The 23,991-nt window shown below is 39.6% G+C and overlaps 1 protein-coding gene across 1 annotated transcript in view; it reads right to left on the bottom strand.

Moving 5' to 3' along the window:
* PCCA (propionyl-CoA carboxylase subunit alpha) overlaps positions 1-23,991 on the bottom strand; it is a gene marked incomplete at both ends in the record, with an annotated part of 259,645 nt that overhangs the window by 186,066 nt on the left and 49,588 nt on the right. Inside the window, one exon of the mRNA XM_079540566.1 lies at positions 4,817-4,948. Within this exon, the coding sequence (XP_079396692.1) occupies positions 4,817-4,948 (132 nt within the window). The remainder of the gene's footprint in view (positions 1-4,816; positions 4,949-23,991) is intronic.

Raw genomic sequence — 23,991 nt, 5'->3', positions numbered from 1 at the left:
TAAACCTGCCAAATGCAGACAATTAGAGCCTCTTGAACAAAATGCAGGAAGAGTGATGACTGATGAAGAGCCACGATTATAGTCGGGAAGAAAACTTTTACATTTCTTTTCTCTTGCAAATTCACTCATATATTTGCAAAATAGAATTAAGAGGGGGGAAACAAACAAACAGGGTAATTTTTTTTCACTTAGTTACCTGCAAACAAGTGGCTAACCGATACACTGCAGCTCACAGGAAGACAGGCTGCAAACAGGGGAGCTTTGCACAGCCACTGTATTTGTGTTTTTAAATATATGTATGCAACACAACAGTAAAAAAGCACCATCATATCAGAATCGCTAATTGCGTCAGTTCAAGCTTGTACGAACTGAAGGCATCTGCCTGGAACAGTTATTAATTTGTACTACTCAAACATCTGTTTCCTTTAACAGTTCTGATGTATTAGAATGCAAACTCTACGATACAAAAAAAAAAATAATGCATATTCAAATTCTTTAGTCTTCAAAGAGTATTTCTGAAACGGAAAACAAAAACATCTTGTGCTCTAAAAACAGTTCGAAAAAAATCATAAACAACTGACACACTGAAATCTCCAATAACGGACTTTTGATCTTTTGTAAGAAAGTAGGATTTAATGTCATGCCTTTCACTTGCAGATTCCATAAATACAGCAGCACCTTCAGTACTATTAAAAAGTTAAGATGGCTAAAGTCTGCCTATCCAAAATACACAAATCCACAGTGGCACTACGAGCATTTTGAACTACTTCATTTTGGTTTCAGTTTAAAAAAAAAAAAAAAAAAAAAAAAAAAAAAAAAAACCAACACTGTAAGTCCTCATTCCTTGATTTATTGCCATTTCCTACAAAAGTGCATTGTTATGCATGCTATCATTCTCCCAAAATAACCTGGAGACTGCAAAGAAATACATAATTCTAGCACTTTTACTGTACAAATAGAAGTGTTCAGGTAATAGTACTACTTTATAAAAATCATGAGTTACGAGTTAAAACCACACCACATTGTTTTTTACAAATTCCTGATTTTGTTAATACAATACATATAAAACACTCAATTTACTCACTTATCACAAGAATTTCTAATCTCTTAATTTCATGCACATGCCTCCCTGCCAAGTACCAGCAGGTGGAGACAAAAAAAAAAATAACGTAAAATAATGTCAGGATGAAGATGTTTAAGAGACTCCCACAGCTGTAAAATATTGTATTAATTACAAAGAGCTACACAATACTTCTAATTCCTGAGGGTATTGTGTCTAGAGAGTCTCCAAGTCATAACCAGTTTCTAACAATCTCTCCAGCCATCCAGTGAACATTGAATACATCAACACCCGACATCAACACCCCAATTTAAGAATACCGCCAAAACAGGTGCCTGAAACTGAAAAACAGTAAATAAGTAGCCTTGCTGAAAAGCTTAAGCATGTCTACTGACATCAATTACAGAATCACAATGAAACCAAGCAGCCATCCAGAGACATTAATCCTCTGCGTTTACAACCAGCTATATTCTTCCAGCCACAAAACCAAACCAATCTCACACAGATAGACCTTCTTCTCTTTACTTTACCAGTTTTTCCCACCAGAGCATCTCTGCATACTCATTACTCAATCTCCATTTTGTTCTTGCCACATATTTCTCTTTACTGGTCTACAGACAATATATTCTTAGCCCTAACTTTAGTATAGCCACTGGTCATGTGGGTTAACACCAAGCCTTTTGATCAAGACTCTTGACCGTTATCCCTCTCAGGCAAGGTTTAGGAAACTAACTAGCTAGAGATCTTGAATTAAGAACTACCTTTCAATACATTTGTTGACGCTAACTGATACCATCACAGACAGTTTCCTTCCATGTACTACGCAGTGCACAACCCTTGCCTCAGCCAATCAAGGAACTGAACAACGGACCCAAAATAAATTACTCTTTGTCAGACTACAGCCTTTATTCTCAATTTGCCTTTCCATTCTCAGTTTAACACTTGGTACAGAGATTGTCTGTATGAGAATAGTTGGCTGTGTCTGTAACGACAAACATCCTCTTCTTCAATATCTTTCCACAGCCTACCTCACAGTACATTGTTGAAGCGCTTCCTCCTCTTAAAAATTAATTTCTACTCACTGGGAATTGTTCTTTATACAGTTTCTCCAAGGTGTGATTACAGGAGTGTAGCAACAACTCCATCTATATACTAGCAGTAAGAATTGGGAATTCATTCATAAAGGACCCGAGTATCTGCAGCACTAGCTAACAAGAGCTGAATAAAGACAACTCTTCAAACAACAAAGATTTCCAGTGCAGCCCTGAGATGAATAAAAGAAGCACTAGAAGTTGTTACTCTATGTTTGCTTTAACTATTCATCCTCAAAGAACAAATGCAACTGATCTTTCTTAACTTCGGGCATTGTCAGAGGCATGAATGCAGTTTCCTTCCAGCTTTAGACTCCACTACAAAGATGAAACTACCTCTAATCAACTCAAGTATCATGCAGACACTTAACTCCCGCCCAGAACCTTCAAAATGTCTATTTCTCAAAACCAAGAGCCCTCAAAGACTGAGAGCTTCATAGCTCTGTGACCATAACAGATGTCCCAGAGAATGGCAGAAATATGACAGTCTACAATTCCTTGTGTGCTGATCTTTTGACGATGTCTGGTGCCACACAGCTTCATTTTTTTGTTTGTTTGTTTGAAATGGCAAAATACTACATTAAACCCATATGAAGATCAGGCAATCCTGTATGACCTAATTACTCAGATACTCATTGCAGCAAAACTCCACATTAACACAGGAAGGAGATCAGATGACCAACACAGGTATATATATTAGATTCATAGCAAGGATGAAAATCACGCTTACTGGAAGTTCTGTTTTACAGAACTGGTAACCAAAGCACCAGTTAACTTAAATTTTCATCTATATCTCCCTCTCCTGACACAAACCGCAATATTGGCAATGCCCATGGAACTCCCCTTCTTATGATTCAGAGGGTGCATTGCAGCTTTTTAATCGAGGGCTCTGTTTTCATCAACACACTTCAGAAAATGAGGAGCGCAAGGCTGAGGTATGTGTAACTGATACGATATGGAGACTTCAGGATTAAGTAACTACTGTGCAGCTCCTTTCAATAACTGGGATTGGATTTGTCAGCTTAATCCTACGTTCCAGTTCTTTTGGTGTTAACACCATCTACTAACACTACTGAATACAGCTGACTGCCAACTCTTACATTCCTTCGTTTAGAGTGTCTGGAACTTCAGATAATTGTCAAAAAAAATCAACGCAATTAAAGGCCTCGGGGAAAAAAAAAAAGACATGGCTACGTAGGCACAGTTTCATTGATTACGTTGCTATCAAATAATTAACCACTATCCTACCTTGTCAGGTTTGTTTCTTTATATTAGCAGAGTAACAGACTTTTATAGAAGTTTATGCGGTGATAAAAACAAGAATTTTGAAATTATTTAGTGAGTCCACTTCAGGTAAACTCTTATGGGGTTCAGATCATTAAGTCAAAGTCCTCTCCCAGCCAAATACTTTCCAGAAGATAATGCCAGGATTTATAGAATAATGGGTAGGATATCAAGAGGAACAGTGGGTCTTATGCACAATAGCTTAGCTGCTCCTAACAGTTCATGAATGCTAAAGGACCACAGACACAAGGACTGCTAAAACATGCAGCAAAAAGCCCAAGGAACTCTGTGTGCAACTTAATACTGTCAGATTTCAGCAATACCATGAATGCTGGCCTAGCACTCATAAGCAGCCTTCCAGAACTGAAAAATTTCTTTGCACTTTTACCCATTGTAGACACATATGCATCACACACATCAGGCATTCCCATCTCAAGTACTGAAGAGTTCTCTTATGCATCCTGATCTTCCCAGCCATCTCAGAATTTTATCATACTCTCATTAGGAAAGTTCTCTACATATTCTCATCAAAACAGATCATTACATGGAGAGTTAGCCCCTTTATATTCATCTTTCTCATTTAGTTGGCCTTTTTTTTTCCCCCTCCTAAGGACTTAAAATCCAACTTAACTAACACAACTATCAGGACAACAGCATTTAGTTATATGTCCTTTCTTGAAGTACAGTCCGCATTCTATCAATACATTCAGTTGTTCCCCATAACACTGAAATTTCTTATTTCCTCATATAAATAAGATTTATGATGAACAGAAGCCAACAGAATAATAAAAATATATTCTTTTCTTCAACAATAAAAACGTTGTTGAAACAAGCTTCTCACTTTCCTGCAACTCTAAGTTTTACTCAAATTTTATCTGAAAAAGATTTTACTTAAAGAGACCAGCAGTAAGAAATTTCAACACTGGTGATCAAAGTTTTATAATACCTAGGAATACACAAAGGTTTAAAGGCAAAACAGTTCTTCTACCTACATAACACAGATGATATGTAAAAGTACAGGAAAGCTTCTAAGAGACCAACACTTAAACACGAAGTAAAAATCCAAAAAAAGGAAAGACACTTAGAGGGATAGAATGGCACATCTCAGATTAAACACATTTATTTGCCTTCACATAGAATTTAAAGCAAGACATTTTACAGACTCCATGCAAGCAGTCCTTACTATATAATTTATTACAAAACACTCTTCCTCATCTTCCAAACTTCCCTTTTTAGTAAAAATCTCTACGTTGATTTTAAATACATCGTTTATTGAAAATGAAGTTGAATTTATAATTACACTATGCATCAGATCTTCAATAGGTCTACATTGTTTTAGGCACTGATTCAGAGAGCAGACAGTAGTCTAACGGTTTCTCACCTTGACTACTCCATCAAAGCCAGGGATTGTGTTGACCTTTGCATTCTTGGCTAACAATTTGCTTTCAATCTTGTCTCCCATAGCTTGAATAGCATGCGTGTCAGGACCGATGAAGGTGACACCTTCTGCTGCCTGCAAAGACAAAGCAGATACAACTTCAGGAGACTAAACTAAAAATCAACACCTACTGCAATCACTGCCTTCAAGTTTAAAAAGAGTAAAAATATTATTAATGAAGTAATATTTAGAAGACCTAATAATCTGTTTATGCAACACCCCAACAAAACATAAGCAGCATTTCAGCTAATTCATTCAAAAACGTGTATGACCTTGTGAAGCTATGTATACACACAGATTCAAAGCCCCTATAATTAGCATTTGTATGAATCAAAGCCACACCAAAGAAAAATAGCTGAAAGTGGAAGTACTACAGCTTGAAAGTCAGACACATTCCTTGAGAAAGTAGAGCTAGCAAGTGCACCATTATAACTAATGAAGTAACTTATAAATATGTGCTCACTAAGCTGTAGTACAGTTTAGAATTTCATTCTGCATTCCTTAAACCCATATCTTAATTAAACTTTAAAATGGAACCATCATTTCTTACATATTTAAACATATTTAACGTATTTAAACATATTTAAACATCTGGGAAAAAATGTAACAAATGAAATGTTCCCAGATCTTTCAGGCAACTCTCTAATATCGATGCGGAAATTGGTCAACATAATATACTTTAATATGTAGGCAGAACATCAAATTGCATTTTCCCCTTCTCCTGTTTCTCTATGCCAGCAGTAGACTTCAGTGATGAACACAGACATTTTTTAAACCTCTCAAGTGCCAGTACTACGCAGAGCTAAAGGCAATTCCAGCACACCTGTTTCAAGTGAAAATTACTGATGGATCACTGAGCGTGTGCATGTCTCAGGTAACTTTGGTATTCCATAATACTATCAAAAGAACAAGCACGTGGGCTTTGCACAATTTTTTCCAGCCATTTCATTGATTATTGCCCAGATCTAAGACACATGTAAGATACATTAAAACAAGGTGTTTCCAACTGATGGGCAGTTCATGGAATAACAACACAGATGCAATAGCAAACATTTCATCTCTTATATCAGGAACTTGTGTTTCATTTCTGATGTATGCTCATACTGCATGTATTAGGAGTGTCAGATAGTATTACAGGAACACTAAAAAGCTCACTGCAAGGACATACAAACCAAATGCAAAGCATCTTTTTCGTTGTTTTGGGGTAGAGGTTTTTTTTCATGTTTGTCTTTCTTCTTCCAATCTCAGCCCAACTCTTTAATACAGTAAGTTTATTAGCTCAGCAACTCAGCAATACTGTCTTGATGAACAGCAGTCTTACAAACTCAAAAGCTGGGAACACTACACTAGGAGGGAGGAGGGAACAGAAGGACAGGCATAAGGGTGTACATACATCAATGCCAAAGGAGTAGAACATAAAGGAATTAACATTTTAAAGGAGAGAAACAAGGAGTTGATATTTGAAATTATAGTAACACAAAGTCTGGAGCTGATAGTTTCAGAAATAGCAGCAGATTGCAATCTGAACAACAGCATTTTCAATACGGTGCCTGCATACACTTGGAGGCAGGGCAGACTTCTCTCATTAGGCTGTAATCCAACCTCAAAGTTTTGTGGAAGAAGAATGCTTACACAAATAGCAACTGGAAATTAAGCTGTTCTTTCCATATCTCTCAACTGGAAAAGACTTGTTTCTGCAGCTTCTGCCAAAATATTGGCATTTGCAAACCTGGCAAACACCACCTTTACTATGTATTTCCTCCTCTCCCCACTTCTTCCTCCTCTCCAAGTCTACTAGCAAACACAGCATCTTCATCAAGATAGCTAATCCAAAACTTCTGCTGTTGTTACAGATCATCTAAGATTTCCAGGCTACAATCTATTTCCAACATTCTACTGTAAAAGGCTGGAGGAAGAAGAGATATAGAATAACTATTTCTCCTCCTCTTCCAACCTTCTGTCAGAAGACAGGGAAAGGTAGAGGTCACAGGAGAGGATAGGAACTGCATTCATGGCACTAGCAAGCATGAATCTTTCCAGCAAAAGACATTTAGGAGATATCTTGCTCCACTTAATGTCTCTTTTCTCTTCCCTGTCATCTGGGCATTCAAAGTGACTGTTCATTTCCTGCTCTGATCCAAGAACGTTTCAAGAAATAAACTGGCTGCATCCAGCATATTTGCTACAGGAATCTTGTAGACCTGTAATATTTCCACATGCACACAACTTCGTGTTAAAAATAAAGTATCCAAAGATGGGCAGCAGGTGAGCATTAATGCAAATCTTACCTATTGCAACTCACATGTTTGTCTTTAATAAACACGTTTTTAATCTCAGAATTTACAAACTGCACCTGCACTTCTCAGTTTCAAGTGTAACTTTTGAAGAACTGCCATTTAATTGTAAACAATAAGCAACGTAGTGACACCAGCTATTCTATTCCCGTATAGAGTTCATCAACATCTTCTCTAATGTGACATTGGAATTAACTGTCATAAAAAACACTTTCTCAGCTGAAGGGACTTCTGGACAAACTCTTGCAAATCTCCTTACCTTAACAGGAGATAAGATCACATAATGGCTTGAGTTTGAAAGTTTCAACTCTTGCTGACACAGGCAGGGCTGCCACCCACCAGCTCAGGCTATGCAGGTCCCCATCCAGCCTGTCCTTGAGTGCCTCCAGGGCTGAGGCATACACAGCTTCAATAGACAGCTGTGCCAGAGCCTCACCACCCTCTGAGTGAAAAATTCCTAACATTTAACCTAAATCTTCTCTCTTTTAGTTTAAAGGCATTACCCCATCAGTCCTATCACTACACAGATGGTGTAAAAACTCAGTTTTCATATTGCTTGTAAGTTCCCATCAAGTACTAGAAGGCTGCAATGAGGTCTCCTCAGAGCCTTCTCCTCTGTTTTCTCATAATAGAGGTGCTCCAGCTCTCTGATCAGTTTCGTAACTCTCCTCTGGTCCCTCTCCCCAAAAGCTCCACATTCCTCCTGTGTTGGGGGCCCTGGGCTTAGATGCAGCACTCCAAATGGGGCCTCAAGAGGACAGAGTTGAGGGGGGACAATCACCTCCCTCTCCCTGATGGCCACCTCCATTTTTGATGCAGCCCAGTACTGTCGGCCTCCCAGGCTGTAACTGACTACTGTTGGCTCATGTCAAACTTTCAATTCACCAGAATCCCCAAGCCCTTCCCCATGGGGCTACTCTCAATGAGCTGTTCTCCAGATATACACATCCGGGCTTATCTCCAACCCAAATGCAAACACTTGACCTTCTTGAACCTTATTGGACACTCATGGGCCCACTTTTTAAGTGTGTCCAGGTCCCTCTGAATGTCAGCCTTCCTTCTGTTGTATCAACTGCACCACTCCTCTTGGTGTCATCACCAAATTTGCTGAGGATGCTCTCAATCTCATTGTCTAGGTTCTTGATAAAGACGTTGAAGAGACTGACTGCTGGGGGGCACTACTCATGACTGAGCACCACCTGGACATGGAATCACTGAACACAACCCTCTGGCTGTGATCATCCAACCATTTATCCACCAAGTAGTCCAACTTTCAAATTCATCTCTCTCTAATCAAAGATGCTTACTTGATCTCTATGCCAAATCTTGTCAATTCAGAGCTCAACTCACATCCAGAAAAATGCCTCAACTACTTCATTGCCAACAGACAAGTAACATACTAAATGATCAGCTCAGAACTCTAGTTTCTGATACTGAAAATGCCAAAAGTTTAACATAAAAATGTAACAACATCTTAAGCTCTCCCAAAATAAATACATACCAGCACTTATTAACTAGCGTTCTATGATAAACATGGAAACAGTGAAACTGTGCAAGAAACAATTACCAGTGCCTAATGTCAGCCCATCCGTTAACATCTCACCACATTCACAAAAGCTCACACATTCCATATCAAAACAGTTCTTCCAAAAGCTCTATTACTCCTCCACACACTATATAGCAGAATCCAACCTTGAAGATTTTAACTGAATGAGAACATGCCAAGTTTTACAATAAAGTAACACGTACCCACCATTTTCTTCAAAAACAAACTTGTATCAGAGCTTTCTATTTTGCATAGTCAAAGGTACTTACTAACAGGAAATATATAAAAGAACATTTTCAGAATACATTCCATATCCAGTAAGTTATTTCTTCCACAAAAAAAACAGATATTGAAGAGTTTATGCCAACCTTCTGCGTTTCCAAGAGCAGTAGATTAAGCATGGGCAAGATCTGGAGAACTCACCTGGGGAGTCTGCAATTGAGCTGTGTTTGACAGACAACATTCCATCACTAACACCTGTCTGTCTGGAGCAGATTGAAGGGAACTACACCTATTAAGTAACCATCCTCCTAACATTTGGAAATAAACTGTCCCCCTCTGACACACTCTGAGATTGAAGGAGGAGATTCCTTTACTTCTCCTCCTGGATGCAGAACTTCACAATTAATTCATTATACATTAAGCAATATAAAGTCAGCCTCTATACAATAATCTCCATCTCTCTTAGTAACATAACACTCTTCTGTGGGTTTCTGAGTATGTGGCAAAACAGCCAAATCACTGCTAGGCCTCTCAGCACTGCAGGGAGTGACAGACCAGTTCCAACTCTGCTTTAGACAAAACAAGCCATGCTTAAACTTTTCTGCTTTTACCACATTAGTTATAGACAATTAAGCACGCTTTTTGGTGTCCTCGTTCAAGCCAAGATGTTTGAATCTGCACATAACACCAGCCTGAGCAGCTCCAGCCAAGGAGATATCCCTTGTACTAGAGGAAAGAAAAACACAGGTACCAAGAACTTTGTGTTTGCTTTCAGGATCATTTGGCAAGCGGATTCTTCCACTCAAGCCACAATGATGTGGTAAAGCACACTCCAACTGCCCAGCTGCAAGAGCCCCTATAATTATTTCACCACACAGAAGTAATGGCATTAATGCAGGTTTTGTGCTTGTTCATTCCTTGGTGCCTGAAACAGCTGTAGGAAAACGTTTCCCATCTCTGAGGAAACAAAGGATGAAGGGATCTCAGAAGCAATTGCAGCTGCCCTGCCTTATTGAAAATAGATGTCCCCAGGTAACCACAGCTGGTTTTAAACATATTCAGCAGAATTCAAACAATCTGTTGCATACAGCCACTGGATCATACGTTTTCAAACTCACATTCTGAAGATTACCCACGCTCAGGATGCATCCTATTGGAAGATAGAGAGCAACAGTAATTCACTCGAGAAAAGTGCTTAACCCCAGAACCTCTAGCTGAGCAAACTCAGAGCCTAGAAGTGTGTCAGGAGTGACTGGGACAGGAAATTAATGAACCTAGCCACTTCTGCCCCATGCTCTCTCCCTTTTCTCCTGCATGTCCCTTCCTACCGTCCTACCCCCTTCCTCTAGAGCAGGTTCTGGCCCACTCAGTTGATACAGATGACAAACATGGGAGAAAATGGCCTAGGTTTCTGGGGGCTTGTTTTATGGGTTAAAGTAAGCTAACAGAAAGGCTTAATGAGCACTGGAAGAATAGCTGGAGCATGCAATTATGTAGAAGCTCCTTCTGGGGAAGCACATCCTCAAACTCTGAGGTGTGCTGGAGAGGGAAGCAACAGTGCTGAGATATTGGCATACTCTTGTACTTAGTCTGCATTTCTGTTTTGTTTTGTTTAACAAACCTTAAAACATTGCTTCTCCGAGCAACATCGTCTGAATCACAGAATGGTTGAATCTTGAAGCAAACCCATTTTTTGAACCAGCAAGTGCCATCAAGCAGTGGAGCAACTTCAGAACAGAATCAGAAACAAGACTGCAGTGAACTAATAGCAAGTGCAGGTTTCAGCTTACCATACATACTCAAGAACATACTGGTGAATTAGATCATTAAGGAAAGTTCAAAGATACGAACTTCAGTAGAAAATGGTATCATAGGTTTGGTTTTCAAAGTTTAGTTTCAACCCTCACCTTTTTACTTCCCAGGAAAATTGGGAAAAGGTTTCCATGAAAAGCTTGCTTGTGGCTGACAAATTTATTCATTCTCATACTGAGGAAAGATTACCTGAGTTTTACTGCCCTTTTGAAACACACTCCATTAAGGAGGCAGATCCAGTGGGAAAAGGAAGTAGCAGAAGTCTGGCAATTATATAAGCACTATAAGAGTTCCAGAAAAAATGGCATCTGCCACAGATATGGTCTCCTGTCTACAGCAGGAATCAGCTGCTATGTAGGTAGAGCTATTCTGGCACATAGCTCATCAGAAGGAAACAGACCGTTACATGCAGCTGCCTGCAGCAACACATAAAGCAGATCAGATAAGCAGCTCAACTAAAGGTTGACATTCTCAAGAATAACTAGAACAGCTAACTCAGCTCAAAAGTCCACAAATCACAAGGCAAAACACAGGGCTGAAAAGCAGCTCTGGTGGCAAATGGAAGATACAACACAGGTTTAAACAACCCGGATAACAGCCAAGCAGTAAGGAGAAAAAAAATCCAATCAAAGTAGCCAGGTGGAACATCCAAAGACAGATGAGACTCAGGAGTCCTCTCAGAAAAAGAAGTGGATGCTTTATTGTGAGATCACCTCACAATACAGTAACTGAACACTGGGAAAGACTCTCCCCTGGGAGATCTTGTATTAGAAACATTTATTCAGTAGGTTAGAAAATACTAAACTGATAAAACGCTCAACAATTGAATGTGGTAGAGATGAAAGAATGCAGTCAAGCTTTCTGCTAAGATGCACAGAAACCACCTAATCAGCTCCAAGAATGGGAATCTGGCAACGAAGTTACTATCCTTAAAGCTCACAATACAGCACACATACAGAAATGGTCCATGTAGTCTGTAAATTTAACACTGGCAAATGGAGAACTTCCTTTAAAGCAGTCTTTAAGCTGGAGAAGGCTTAAAACAGCAGCACGCCTAGGTACTGTCATGCATCACCAAAACAGTAACCCTCCAGCTGCTCAGCAACCAAGAGTTTCTCCAGTCATTTTTAGAACGGAATAAGCAGGACTTTTGAAGGAAGAAAGTCTTAGGAATAACAGGAGAAAGAGGGTGTGTATGACATTTATAGCAACAGCAGCATCCTTCATTAGAAAAAATACTTTTTAAAAATGAGAGCAGCAGTGAAGAAAAAGTTCTTCCATACAGGCTCAAAAAAGAGCAGCATAGTACCTATTAAGTGAATACTGATGTGATATAAGCAGATGGTAGAGGGGGAATGCGGTAGCGTCCTATTTCTTTCCAACTACACCTGCCTTTGGCAATGGTAGATATTCCTGGAGGTCCAGATTTTGTTTCGTTAGAGGGTAGGAAAGGGAGGAGCATCACAATCACCTGAGTTTGCATGAGAAGCAGGCAGGTAGCTTGTTGTAGCAACCAGCCTGGGAAGAAAAAGGCCAACTCTGTCCATCACTGCTAATTCAGAAGGTGTCAGCCCCAGGAAACTTGCTTGAGGAAGGAAGGAGTGAAGGAGATGGAAATGAAGATATGTGCTGCTCGACTTGCCAGACCTCACTGCGTGTTTTAAGTTCTCTTTGAAATAAAATTTGCTGTTACTTGGCTCAAAAACAATGCAATTTAGAAGCTAGTTGTGACACTACACTATTCAATCTCTGTACTTGATTTAAATAGGTGTATATGCACTGTAAGAAAATGACACATTAAAAGCATTTATCTGAAAAACGGAAAAGCTAACGGAGTGGAAAGGCCTTACCTGAAATTGACCACAGCTGCATTTGAGAAGTTTGTCGCAGCTCTCAGAACTGAAATTAAAGAACACTAAAGCATTTTCACAATCACTATCTTCAACAAGAAAAAGAGAAGAATGCTCAGCAGCCATTCTAAAAGAAAAAGGAAGAAAGCTAGAGCCCACTTATTTACTAAGAGAGTCTCTTCCCATTACAAAGGTCAACAAACTTCTTTTAAGCCACTATAAGAAACACATTTCATTTATTTCATATTGGTGTGAATGTGCTCACATTGGTCACTGAAGTGCAAAGGATCAAACAAAGGCCCCTCTTACTCCGGTCCACTTAAACTTGCCTGAAATGCATCCTAAAAATGTGGGAAGAACACACATTTATGTATCATACGTATAAAAGTAACTAAACCCACATGCTTTCTAAATTGTAGTATACATATATTTAAACATTCATAGGGCAGAAAGAAAGTTATCAATCTGTTAAACTACTCTCAAGCTCAGTTTAAACAAATTCAGACACTGTTGCTGAATCAGCATACACACAGTCTAAGGGTACCTAAACTGCACTGTGCACCTCTCTGACCTGCATAAGCACAAGGAAGCAGCCAGAGTATATCTAGATGGTCAACATCACCTTGTGCACAAATGCTGCAAAGAAAAAGGGCTTAAATAAGCTGAAAACTCATTTCCTTCTTGAAGTGATATGTTTCCAGGGTCAAAGCTAAGAATCAACCTAATCTGAATCTTTAACAAGTTGTGAAGCCATATTGCCATACAGTAAGTGTACAAAGGGTAAATGTGCTTGCATCAATTCAATATTGCATTCGAAAATCAAAAATGTCTCATTAACCAAACATTTCGTAGCGTACATTATACTTTTAGAGTGGAAAACAGTGCTAGTCAATTTCCAGGTCATTATCTTCTCAAGTGAAAGACACACAGAAGAAACTTCTTCAGAGCTTTAAGATTTGGTGGGAAAAATGAAAAAATACCTTTGGGGCTCTATTCTTTTAAATCTTCACTTTGTATGTGACCATCAAAGCTAAAGCCTTACTTGATAATTTCACTTAAAAAAAGCTTTAGACGGTATACTTATTTATGCCTTAGTCCAAAACCCACATGCAAATCTAAATTATCCAAGTTTTTGAAGCTCTTCTCAAAGTAAAGCTATTGTAATAGAAACTTTAACATACTGTATGTGGCATGCCAGTGTCAATGATGCATTGCTCTGTCACCTATAAAACATTACACACACATCCACTATGCAGGCACAGGAACTAGCTCTGCTGTCTTACAAGAAGTTTGAGCATTCAATTTCACAGGGAGTAATGAATACCCCCAAAAATTTAGGGAGAAACAAATGAAATGTAAGAATTTTCCTTGGATAGTTTCCACATTGCTTTTCTTCACTTCACGGCATTGAAACCAACCTTGATTTTAACATGATAAAAGAAGTCTGTGGAACTAATCCTAGAAACCTCTTTCTGTTTCCTCGCTTAACACCTCCAGGCGACAGAAGAGACAAAATGCTTCATTTGCATCCTTAAACATTAGAAACTGCGAATGAGTCTTTTCAGCTGCAAATGTTATTGCATCTACATTTCCAGAAGAGAAAGAAGGTTAAGCAGCCTACTCAGGTTTACGTTAACTCATCTCTTTTTAGCACCATGACCGGCACAAAGAGCAGAGAATGTGGAAGCTTAACAGCCCAACCTCTTTCTTCATTAAGTTCAATTAGATCCTGGAAATGGATATAGCTGCTGATTACACGAAGATAAAGAGAAGAAATCAGTTATGCACAAAGGAAATAGCAAACACTAACAAGTGTAATCTTAGTCTGCCCAATCATCTAGCTTCACGAAGACCATTTCATCTTTCATCCAAAACCAAAAATTCTACCAGTGTCTTCGTTGCCTGACCGCACAGTTTTGCATTAAACAAAGCACTACTTGTAAACTCTCAGTTTTAAATGCAACGTGTCAGTGCTGCACAGAACTACCTTGAACATGTCAGTAAGGTAGGAGAGATTCCCTACTTGATGTGCTTTCTTATCAATTAAAGAACACATTTGAGCCATAGCCCAGTAACATCATTAACTGCATTCTCAAATAAAGCACTTCAAGTACAATTTATTCTTCGAAAGCAACATATCTCTTAAATGAAAACTTTTTTTTATTATTACAATTCCACCCACATTGTATTTTTAATTCAGAGTGAAAAAAAGCACTTGGAATTACCAGACAGTCTAAATTCAGTAAAGAAAGTTAGCAGCACTTTATTTTCTAGCCTACTTGGCTTTCAGCCTGCTAGAAAAAAACTTCAGCTTGGCAAGCAATGCTCAGTGAGATGTTTAACACAAAATATACATTTCTCTAAATGAAAAACAGGCTCTTGTGGAGAAAAAGCAGGATAGAATGATGAGGGGGAAACAGAAGAGCATTCTTCTAGCCAAAGCAATACTACACATTACCAAGGACTGAGTTTACCACATGCATGAAGTCTTCAGTATTTGAACACTGTTTCAAAAAGTACAGCCTAAGCACTCCAAATAACAATGTTAGAACCACTCAAAGTGCATGGACATGGAACAACTATTCCTCATATGGCTATCTTACCTCTCATTTTCTACAGGACGTATGGGAAGCTCTGAAAATGAATGCAAGCCTGTAGTCTGATTAGTGCACTTTGTAATGCCATAGCTTCTAGGGTTGTTGGGTTCTTTTTGTGGGTTTTTTGTTTTGGTTTTTGTTTGTTTGTTTTGGTTTGGTTTTTTAAGGAATAAGAGACAAGAGAATACATTTAGAGATTGAGAAATGACAGGAAATTAGCACCACTGTTGAGACATTGCACGGAGCATGGAGTGAAAAGATATCAACTGCACACCTGCAAGAAATGAAAGCTCTCTTTTCTCAGTGGGCTGGTATAATTCAGCATCCCCCACCCCACCCTCACACAACAGATACTAAATTACTTCCTGACAAACAGCTGCCAGCTCTGACAAAAGGGAAGATAATATCTAGCTTGCAGAAGTAGCCATACTAGAACATATTCCTTAAAGACAAAGCAGCAAAATCAACCAAAAAAATGGTGCGTGTCTACACATTGATGTACTTTTGGGACAATTTCTGGGTTAGTTCCTCTCCCTAGACGAGGTTGAATTCATTGAACCAACATACTGCCTGCTAGCAAAACCTGCAGGTGCTGAACATGTAGTTAACAAAAAGACACCAGGAATGGAGGGGCAGAAGTGACAACTGCCAGCCAAGACTGCCACCAGTCATACTAGGAGGTACACAGCAAAAAAGTGCAGAAAAGGTACAAGGAGGACTGAAAAAGGACCATTAGTGAGGATGGGGAGGCACTGAAACATATTGCCCAGAGACGTGCCCATAGATGCCCTGTCCTAGAGACCTTCAAGGTGAGGCTGGATCAGGCCCTGAGCAATCTGACTGAGCTGTGGTGTCCCTGTTCACTGCAGGGGAGTTGGACTAGATGGCCTACAGAGGTCCCTTTCAACTTTAAGTATTCTCTGGTTCTATGATTTTTACCTCTGGACAAAACTATGATGCTCCCTCAGTTCAAAAAGCAAAAGTAACTCCCATTAGATTAATGAAATGATTTGTTGTTTTAAACAACAACAACAAAAAAGACATCCAAAGTTTCCCATCTCTGAATGATGAGCTCATCTAATTATACCAGGAGCTCATCACAGGATGCAACAAAGAGCTGGGAAGAGACAGCTTGGGTCAAGCAGTGAAAAAGGGAACTCCTCGCAACAGCTGCAGAAGCATTAGGAAAAAAGAAGCTGCAGTGTGGGAGTGATACTTCTGCAACAGCCTCATCATTTGAGCGAACACTCATACACACATAGGATAACAAGTGTCTGAAGATATAGCCATACTAAAAAGATCCTATCTCACAATTCTGTTAAGCACAACTGTCTTATCTCCTTCATTATTTTTAAAAGGATGCACGCGATAATATTACTAATAGAAGACTAATAAAAAACGTTAAAATCATTCACACAAATCCTTGGAGAAAACTGTGGGCTAATTACCCTGTAATGATAGATAAACAGCTCTTACAGCTGCCCACTGAGAGGAGCTCAATACACTGCATTTAAGTAAATGAAAAAAACTGATTTTCCCTATTTATAGTGGAAAGTATTCTAAGAAGTTTCTGAGGGATTTCATTATGTTCTAACAGCCAATTTAGTTCTTTGGTACATACATTGCTCTCTCTCCAATTGTTATTTAAGCTCGTCTTGCATCATGAAGAATATGGTAGACATTAAGAACAGGGACGACAGCAAATTGAGAGCAGCCCTACAGAGAAGGTCTTGGGGTTCTGGTGGATTAAAAGCTTCATGCAAGTTCAACAGCACGTGCAGTTGCAACTCAGAAAGCCAACATTACCCTGAGCTACATCAGAAGAGGAATGGTCAGCAGGGAGGAGGATTGTCTCCCTCAGTTCTGCCCTTGTGAGAAACCATCTGGAGTACAGGAGGGACGTGGAGCTGCTGGAGTGGGTCCAGAGGAGGCTGCAAAGATGATCAGAGGGCTGGAACACCTCTCCTACAAAGAGGGGGCCGAGGGAGCTGGGCTTGTTCAGCCTAGAGAGGGAAAGGCTCTGGGGGAGTCCTTCTAATACTTAAGTACTTCTAATACTTAAATGGAATTTATAAACAGGAGGGAGACCAATTCTTTTTACACAGGCAGAAAGTGATAGAACAAATGAGAGGCCTTGGCACACACTACCCAGAGAAGCTGTGTCTCACCCCTGGAGGTGCTCAAGACCAGGCTGGATGGGGCTCTGGGCAGCCTAAGCTGGTGGTGAACCAGATGATATTTAAGGTCCCTTCTAACCCAAACCATTCTATGATTCAAATGCATTGTCCTCTAAATGTGAATGTTCAACCAAAACAGTCAGATACTTCTGTAGTCAAACTTAACAAAAATATTTAACTTAATTTTATTATCTTCAAGTAATGAGAATGCATGCAACCATATTTTTTTCTGAACGGACAGAAGTTATACCAGAGGAGGTTTAGGTTGGACATTAGGAGAAACTTTTTCTCTCAAAGGGTGGTCAGGCACTGGAATGGCTGCCCAGGGAGGTGGTGGAGTCGCCGTCCCTGGCAGTGTTCAAGAGGCATCTGGATGAGGAGCTACGAGATGTGGTTTAGTAGCTTGTGGTACTAATAGGAATGGGAGGGTGGTTGGACTAGATGATCTTGCAGGTCGTTTCCAACCTTGTGATTCTGTGATTCTAACAAACACTATTCTTGTAGTCCTCCTGCATACTCCTGCATGAATAAAAGAAGCAGAATTGGCCTTTTGCCTTCAGTTTAAAGGTAAACAGTTTCAAAAACAAAAAAAACAAATAGCAATATGTGATCATAAACACCACTAAGTATTTTGACTATGTATATTACAGTTCTTGGCTGACATGCATAAGCAACAATGGAATTGTGCATATTTTAGTCTATTAAACAAAATAATGGAACATCAGTATTACAATAACCACAGTGCTACAAGTTTGGGATAACAGCCTCTCATTACATCAGTGTCATAAATGAAACAAGTCAATGATGTGTATCAATGTCTTACTTGAGAAGTTATAGGAACTTATGAACCAATCCATGAAATCCCCTTCTGGCCCTGTTCCCCATGAACCACAATCGTTGTGAACTCAGGGTAAAACATCATGACAAAAATACCTACTATATTAACTCAAGTAAGACAGCTTCTGAGTCTGAAAGACAAATCTGCTCTAGTAGCTAAAAGTGGAACAGGTTTTTTTAGGAAATACACAATCACGTTCTTCCTTCTCCTCCTGCCACCTCTCCCAACAGATGGTCCTGAGAGTTGAACAGTCTGGCTTCACTCATTCTATAAAGTAATTAGACAAACAAATCTGGATCCTGTAAATAAGCATGTGCTTGAAATTACATATGCTTAAACAGTTGCAGGATGAGGGCCTAAATTCCCAAATTTCAGCCTGTAGAGGAAGTTAACCTATTAAATGATGGCAATAATTCTGAAAAACAGTTGATATTTCTTTATTTTCAAATGTTCCCACTTTAATGATGAGAGGTTAAGAGTGGACAATGAACAGCACAGGGAAGAAACTAACAGAAAACTGGTCAGATATCCACAATTATTTTTTAAAATGAAAACTGATGTCTCAAGAGCATCTAAGATGGCATATGAAAATGGTGAAATGCAATAGAAGTTCCAGAAGTCCAACCTCTTAATTTATTCCTTGGGCTAGATTTATTTGGGAATTCTTAGAAAAATTCAGATTTTAAATCATGACTAAGGACGTTCAAAGAGTCTGTGTGTACAGATGATGATACTCATGAAACTGCAGAAAAATCTTTAAAGCAAATGCAGAATATACTACAAGAATAGCAATAAAAAGGCAATAGAGGGAAAGTTGACTTTGTAACTTAATCTGGAACATTGATACACCAAACAAGTTTATCCTAGTATTTGTTTGGGTTTTTTTATTATTATTATTATTATTTGTTTGGATTAGGGCTTTTTTGTTTGTTTTTAATACTTATCAGCATCATACCTGCCACGAGAATGGGCATATCCTAGATATAAATGTATTGCCCTAAACACACCTTTTCTCTGTTCAGAATCTGTTCAGTCACCGCCTACTTTCTGTGCTCAACAGGGGAGGCAATTGGACAGAGAACATGATACTGATAGCAGCAATAAAAACAACACAAATGCACATAAAGAATAAATGCAGGATGCCAGAGTAAGTCTAATTTCAGCAGTGTAATCAACAACACCCAATTTTACAGTCTCAAAGTCCCCTCAATAACCCTGTGGTCACCTGCAGATTGTATAACAGTAGTGGCCGTAGGTTTGTTCTGATGGGATTCATCTGAAGAGGGAACAAACTTAAGTACCAATGTCTAGAAACGTTGTATTGTAAGTCAAACTAATGCACCTTCTGCCACAAAATTGAGATCCTGACATGTAAGCTCTTCATTTTTCGTATTTACCCCTTTATACTTTGCTGGCACTAGCATTAACTCGCCTTTCTGGATTACCTCTGAACTTGCTCTAGATGATTACACAAACAGTATTCCCAACATAAGAAAGATGGCAGGAACAAGTCATCAAGGCCAACAACTCCTCACATCAATAGAAATAGTTTAGCTTACAGAGATTGTGAAATTACATCTTCACACAGCTGTTTAAGAGCGAAAATGGCTACTGCAGGCCCTGTTCCTACCTGCCTTGCAGTCTCACCTCAGTGCCACTGAGAGCCTGAACTGCAGTGGGACTCGAAACATTCACTCTGGAGTCCCCAGAGGAAAGACGCAGGAACAGAAAGGCATTTGCCATACAAGCTCCATCTCCCTCTCCTAAGAAGTAACCCACTCATCACTAAAATGCCTAACATTGCCTACCATCTCTCTCTGAGAGACCTACTGACTACTCAGTAAGGAAGATCTTTTTCCAGTTCCCAAAAAGTAACATCTCTCACGGGTAAAAGACAGGGAACCCGCTTCAAGCTAGAGATTTTGATGAGCTTCACAGCTATTGATGAAAAATATTTCTGCATCAGCCAAACATTCCCCAAGCCCTCATCCTGCCTGGATCTTCACTGAAACCTGACACAAAAAGTCTCAAGTGGAAGCAAAGTAAGCACAGTGTTACAAACAAAGAACATAAAGCACTAGCTTGGCAAAGCTTTAAAACGGATCATCACCTCTGGTGTGAAATATTTGGTTATCTTAAATATGGTGCCAAGATGATATCTGTTCATTTTCCTAGTAAGGGATCACATTAACTATTCAGAGACAAGTTAAATTTATTCCTTCCCCTTGCCAAAATTTGACCCTGTGAACAGTTTTAAACAAAACACAATCTGAAGAGTGTATTTATGAGATAGATTGTGTCTATAAAATTCATTGTCACCTCTCCAGAAAATAAAAAAGGCAAAAGCAAAAATCAATGTGGAATGAGCACTGGCAAGGGAGCTAGAGATACCAGCTATGCAAAAATAATCTGACAGAATATACTCAATACTCTCACATACAGAAAATAGCTTACATAGTAGAGCTGGCAATAAGGAACTCATTAACTCGTGTCTGGAATAAATAATCTTTCTCACTCTGCATATAAATACATTTCAAAAGAATTTGAAAATATTATCTATAGGAAGGAGAAGTTCCAAAAATACAGAAACCAGGGCCTAATGCTGTCACTTTCTTTCCTAGAAAACTATGCCCTCTAATTTTAAGAGCTACAGTTCAGAAACTAGTATCCAAGTACTAGAGATTTTTTTAGGAATTTGAATTAAACACCAGGAATTTATGCTTTAAAAAAAATAAAAGCTATGTTAAGTAGTCTTTTAAATAAATACAATGAAGTATAAGCTTGAATACACAAAGTGAGAAAATTATTGGCCTTCCTTGCTCACACTTTAAACAAGACTTCTGATGAAAAGATTACTATAAATGGACTACACAAGACTCTTTCCATGCGAGGAGCATGACACTAACTCAGGAAAGAGGAGAGAAAAATAAGATCCTTGAATGCTGCTTTGTTTAGCCACATGAACTGCCTGGATTTCTGAATTTAAGAGAGTTGTGGGCCATGGGGTTGAGGAGAATTTGTTTGTTTTTTTTTTTTTTTGTACATACTAGGATTAAGATTTCTCTAGTTATAGGCTAAGGCTTTTTTTCTTCACAACATTCCATTGACTCTTAGGTTAGTCCTTTTTACATTACCTCTGATGCTAACAGAATTGGAAGGAAGGAGAAGCACAAACCAGTTTTTCTTTACATATGTATGACATCTTTACTATTGGGATTTAGTGAGCATAGTAAATTCTTTGGATTCTACTCTAATACAGATAAACTCAACAGACATCAGTAGCACTGTAATATAATTACATTTACCCTGTAGCATCCGCTACCACACACCTGAAATAAAAAAACCCAGTGCCATTTAAGAGTTGAACAATTGAAAATGTGATTGATGTTATAACCTAGCTGCTTCCATCTCCTCTTTTTTTTTCCCCACAAATTTTTGTTTGATACTGGGCTTTATTTTCACTGCTATTCATTCTTCAGCATTACATCAAAAACATGAACAGCTATACTAAAGCAAAGAATAATCTATATTGAAGAAGGATACACAGAAAGCTGAGGTACTCAGTGACTTCTTCACATTGGTCTTCAGTCAAGGGTTCTAGCTGCACCACCCAAGCTGCAAAAAGCAAAGGCAAGACCTGGGAGAAGGAACTTCCTGATGTTAATGATGAGACCATCTAAAGAACCTGAAGGTGCGCAAGCCCATGCAAGATCCATCCATGGATTCTGAGGGAACTGGTGGACAAAACCACCAAGCCACTACCCATTGTATCTGAAAGGTCATGGCAGTCTGGTGAAGTTCCCACTGACTGGTAAAGGGAAAACATAACCACATTTTCAAGAAGGGAAAAAAAGATTTAGGGAACTACAGGCCAATCAGTCTCACCTCTGTGCCTAGCAAGATCATAGAGCAGATCCTCCTGAAGGCCCTAAAAATGAGATGATTAGTGGTAACCAATATAGCTTCACCAAGGGCAAGTAATATCTAACAAACTTGGTGGCCTTTTATAAGGGAGCAGCATCACAGAACGGCCAGTGTTGGGAGGGACCTCAAGGATCATGAATCTCCAACCCCCCTGCCACATGCAGGGCCACCAACCTCCCCATTTCATACTAGACCAGGCTGCCCAGGGCCCCATCCAACCTGGCCTTGAACACCTCCAGGGATGGGGCATCCACAACCTCTCTGGCAGCCTGTTCCAGCACCTCACCACTCTCTCTGTAAAGAATTTCCCCCAACATCCAACCTAAATTTTCCCTCCTTCAACTTAAAACCATTATCCCTCCCTGCCGTTAACTACCTTTTCAAAGAGTTAACTCCCCACCTGCTTATAGGCTCCCTTTAGGTACTGAAAAGCTGCAATTAGGTCATCCCACAGCCTTCTCTTCTCCAGGTTGAACAAGCATCAGTGATAATGAGCATCAGTGGATAAAGAGCAACTGAAATCCTCCACCAGTACTTGTGCAAAGTGTCTGTTGTCCCACACAACATCCTGGCTGTCAAACTGGAAAAAAATAGATTTGATGGATAGACCACTCGCTGGATAAGGAATTGGTTGAATAATCGCACTCAGAGCTGCAGTCAACAGCTCAATGTCCAAGTGGAGACCAGTCATGAGTGGCATTCCTTAGGAACTGGCGCTGGAACTGCTGTTATTTAACATCTTTGTAGGGACAGCAGGATCAAGTGCATCCTTAGCAAATTTGCAGATGACACCAAGCTGAGGGTTGTATTTAACACCCTAGAAGGAAGATATGCTATCCATAGGGAACAGAACAGGCTTGAGAGGCCCATGCCAACCTCACAAAGTTCAACAAGTGCAAGGTCATGCACCTGGGCTGAGGCAACCCCAAGCACAGATACAGGTTGGACAGAAATGGCTTGAGAGCAGCGCCGAGGAGAAGGATTTGGGGGTGTCAGTTGATAAAAGACTCTGCATGAGCCAGCAATGTGTGCTTGCTGCCCAGAAGGTCAACAACTTCCTGGGTTGCATCAAGATAAAGATGACCAGGGAGGTGATTCCGCCCTTCTTCCCTGCTTGCCTGAGACCCGACCTAAAATACTGCATGCAGTTCTGGGGCCCCCATCATAAAAAGGACATTGAGCTGCTGGAGTGGGTCCAGAGGAGGGCCATGAAGACAAACAGAGGGCTGGAGCACCTCCCCCTACAAGGATAAGTTGAGAGAAAGCTCTTCAGCCTGGAGAAGAGAAGGCTCAGGGATTTCTGGTAAGAAGACTTCCAGTACCAGAGGAGAAGGAATGGTGGGAAGGATTCTTTATGAAAGCATATTGCAACAGGTCAAGGAGAAGAGAGTAAATTCAGACAAGGTATTAGGAAGAAATTCCTTACTGCAAGAGTGCAGAGACACTGGAACAAGCTGCCCAGAAAGGCTGCAGATTCTCCCTTCCTGGAGGCATTCAAGACCAGGCTGGAAGAGGCTTTGAGCAACCTGGTTTAGTGGAAGGCATCCCTGTCTATAGCAGGAGAGGCCAAAACTGAGTGACCTTAAATAACCCTTTCAACCCAAACCATTCTATTATTCAGTTGTATGAACGGTTCAAGCAGGAGGTTCTTGATGTTCACGGAACTGGAACTATGCTCAACCTATGTCTCTCAAGTTCTTCCATTGTATCGTATTTTATTCAAATACATGTTACCGTGAACTGGTTAACTATTCTGCACTTCTGCCATAACTCCATTTATCTATCAGACTTTCTCACAAACAAATTCTGAGCACTAGTAAAGTGACAGCTCCTGTTTAACTTATATATATGGAGTTTC

The sequence above is a fragment of the Tetrao urogallus genome, assembly GCF_951394365.1.
Source record: "Tetrao urogallus genome assembly, chromosome: 1".
NCBI classification, from domain to species: domain Eukaryota; kingdom Metazoa; phylum Chordata; class Aves; order Galliformes; family Phasianidae; genus Tetrao; species Tetrao urogallus.
This window is presented reverse-complemented; position numbering and strand designations above follow the sequence as displayed.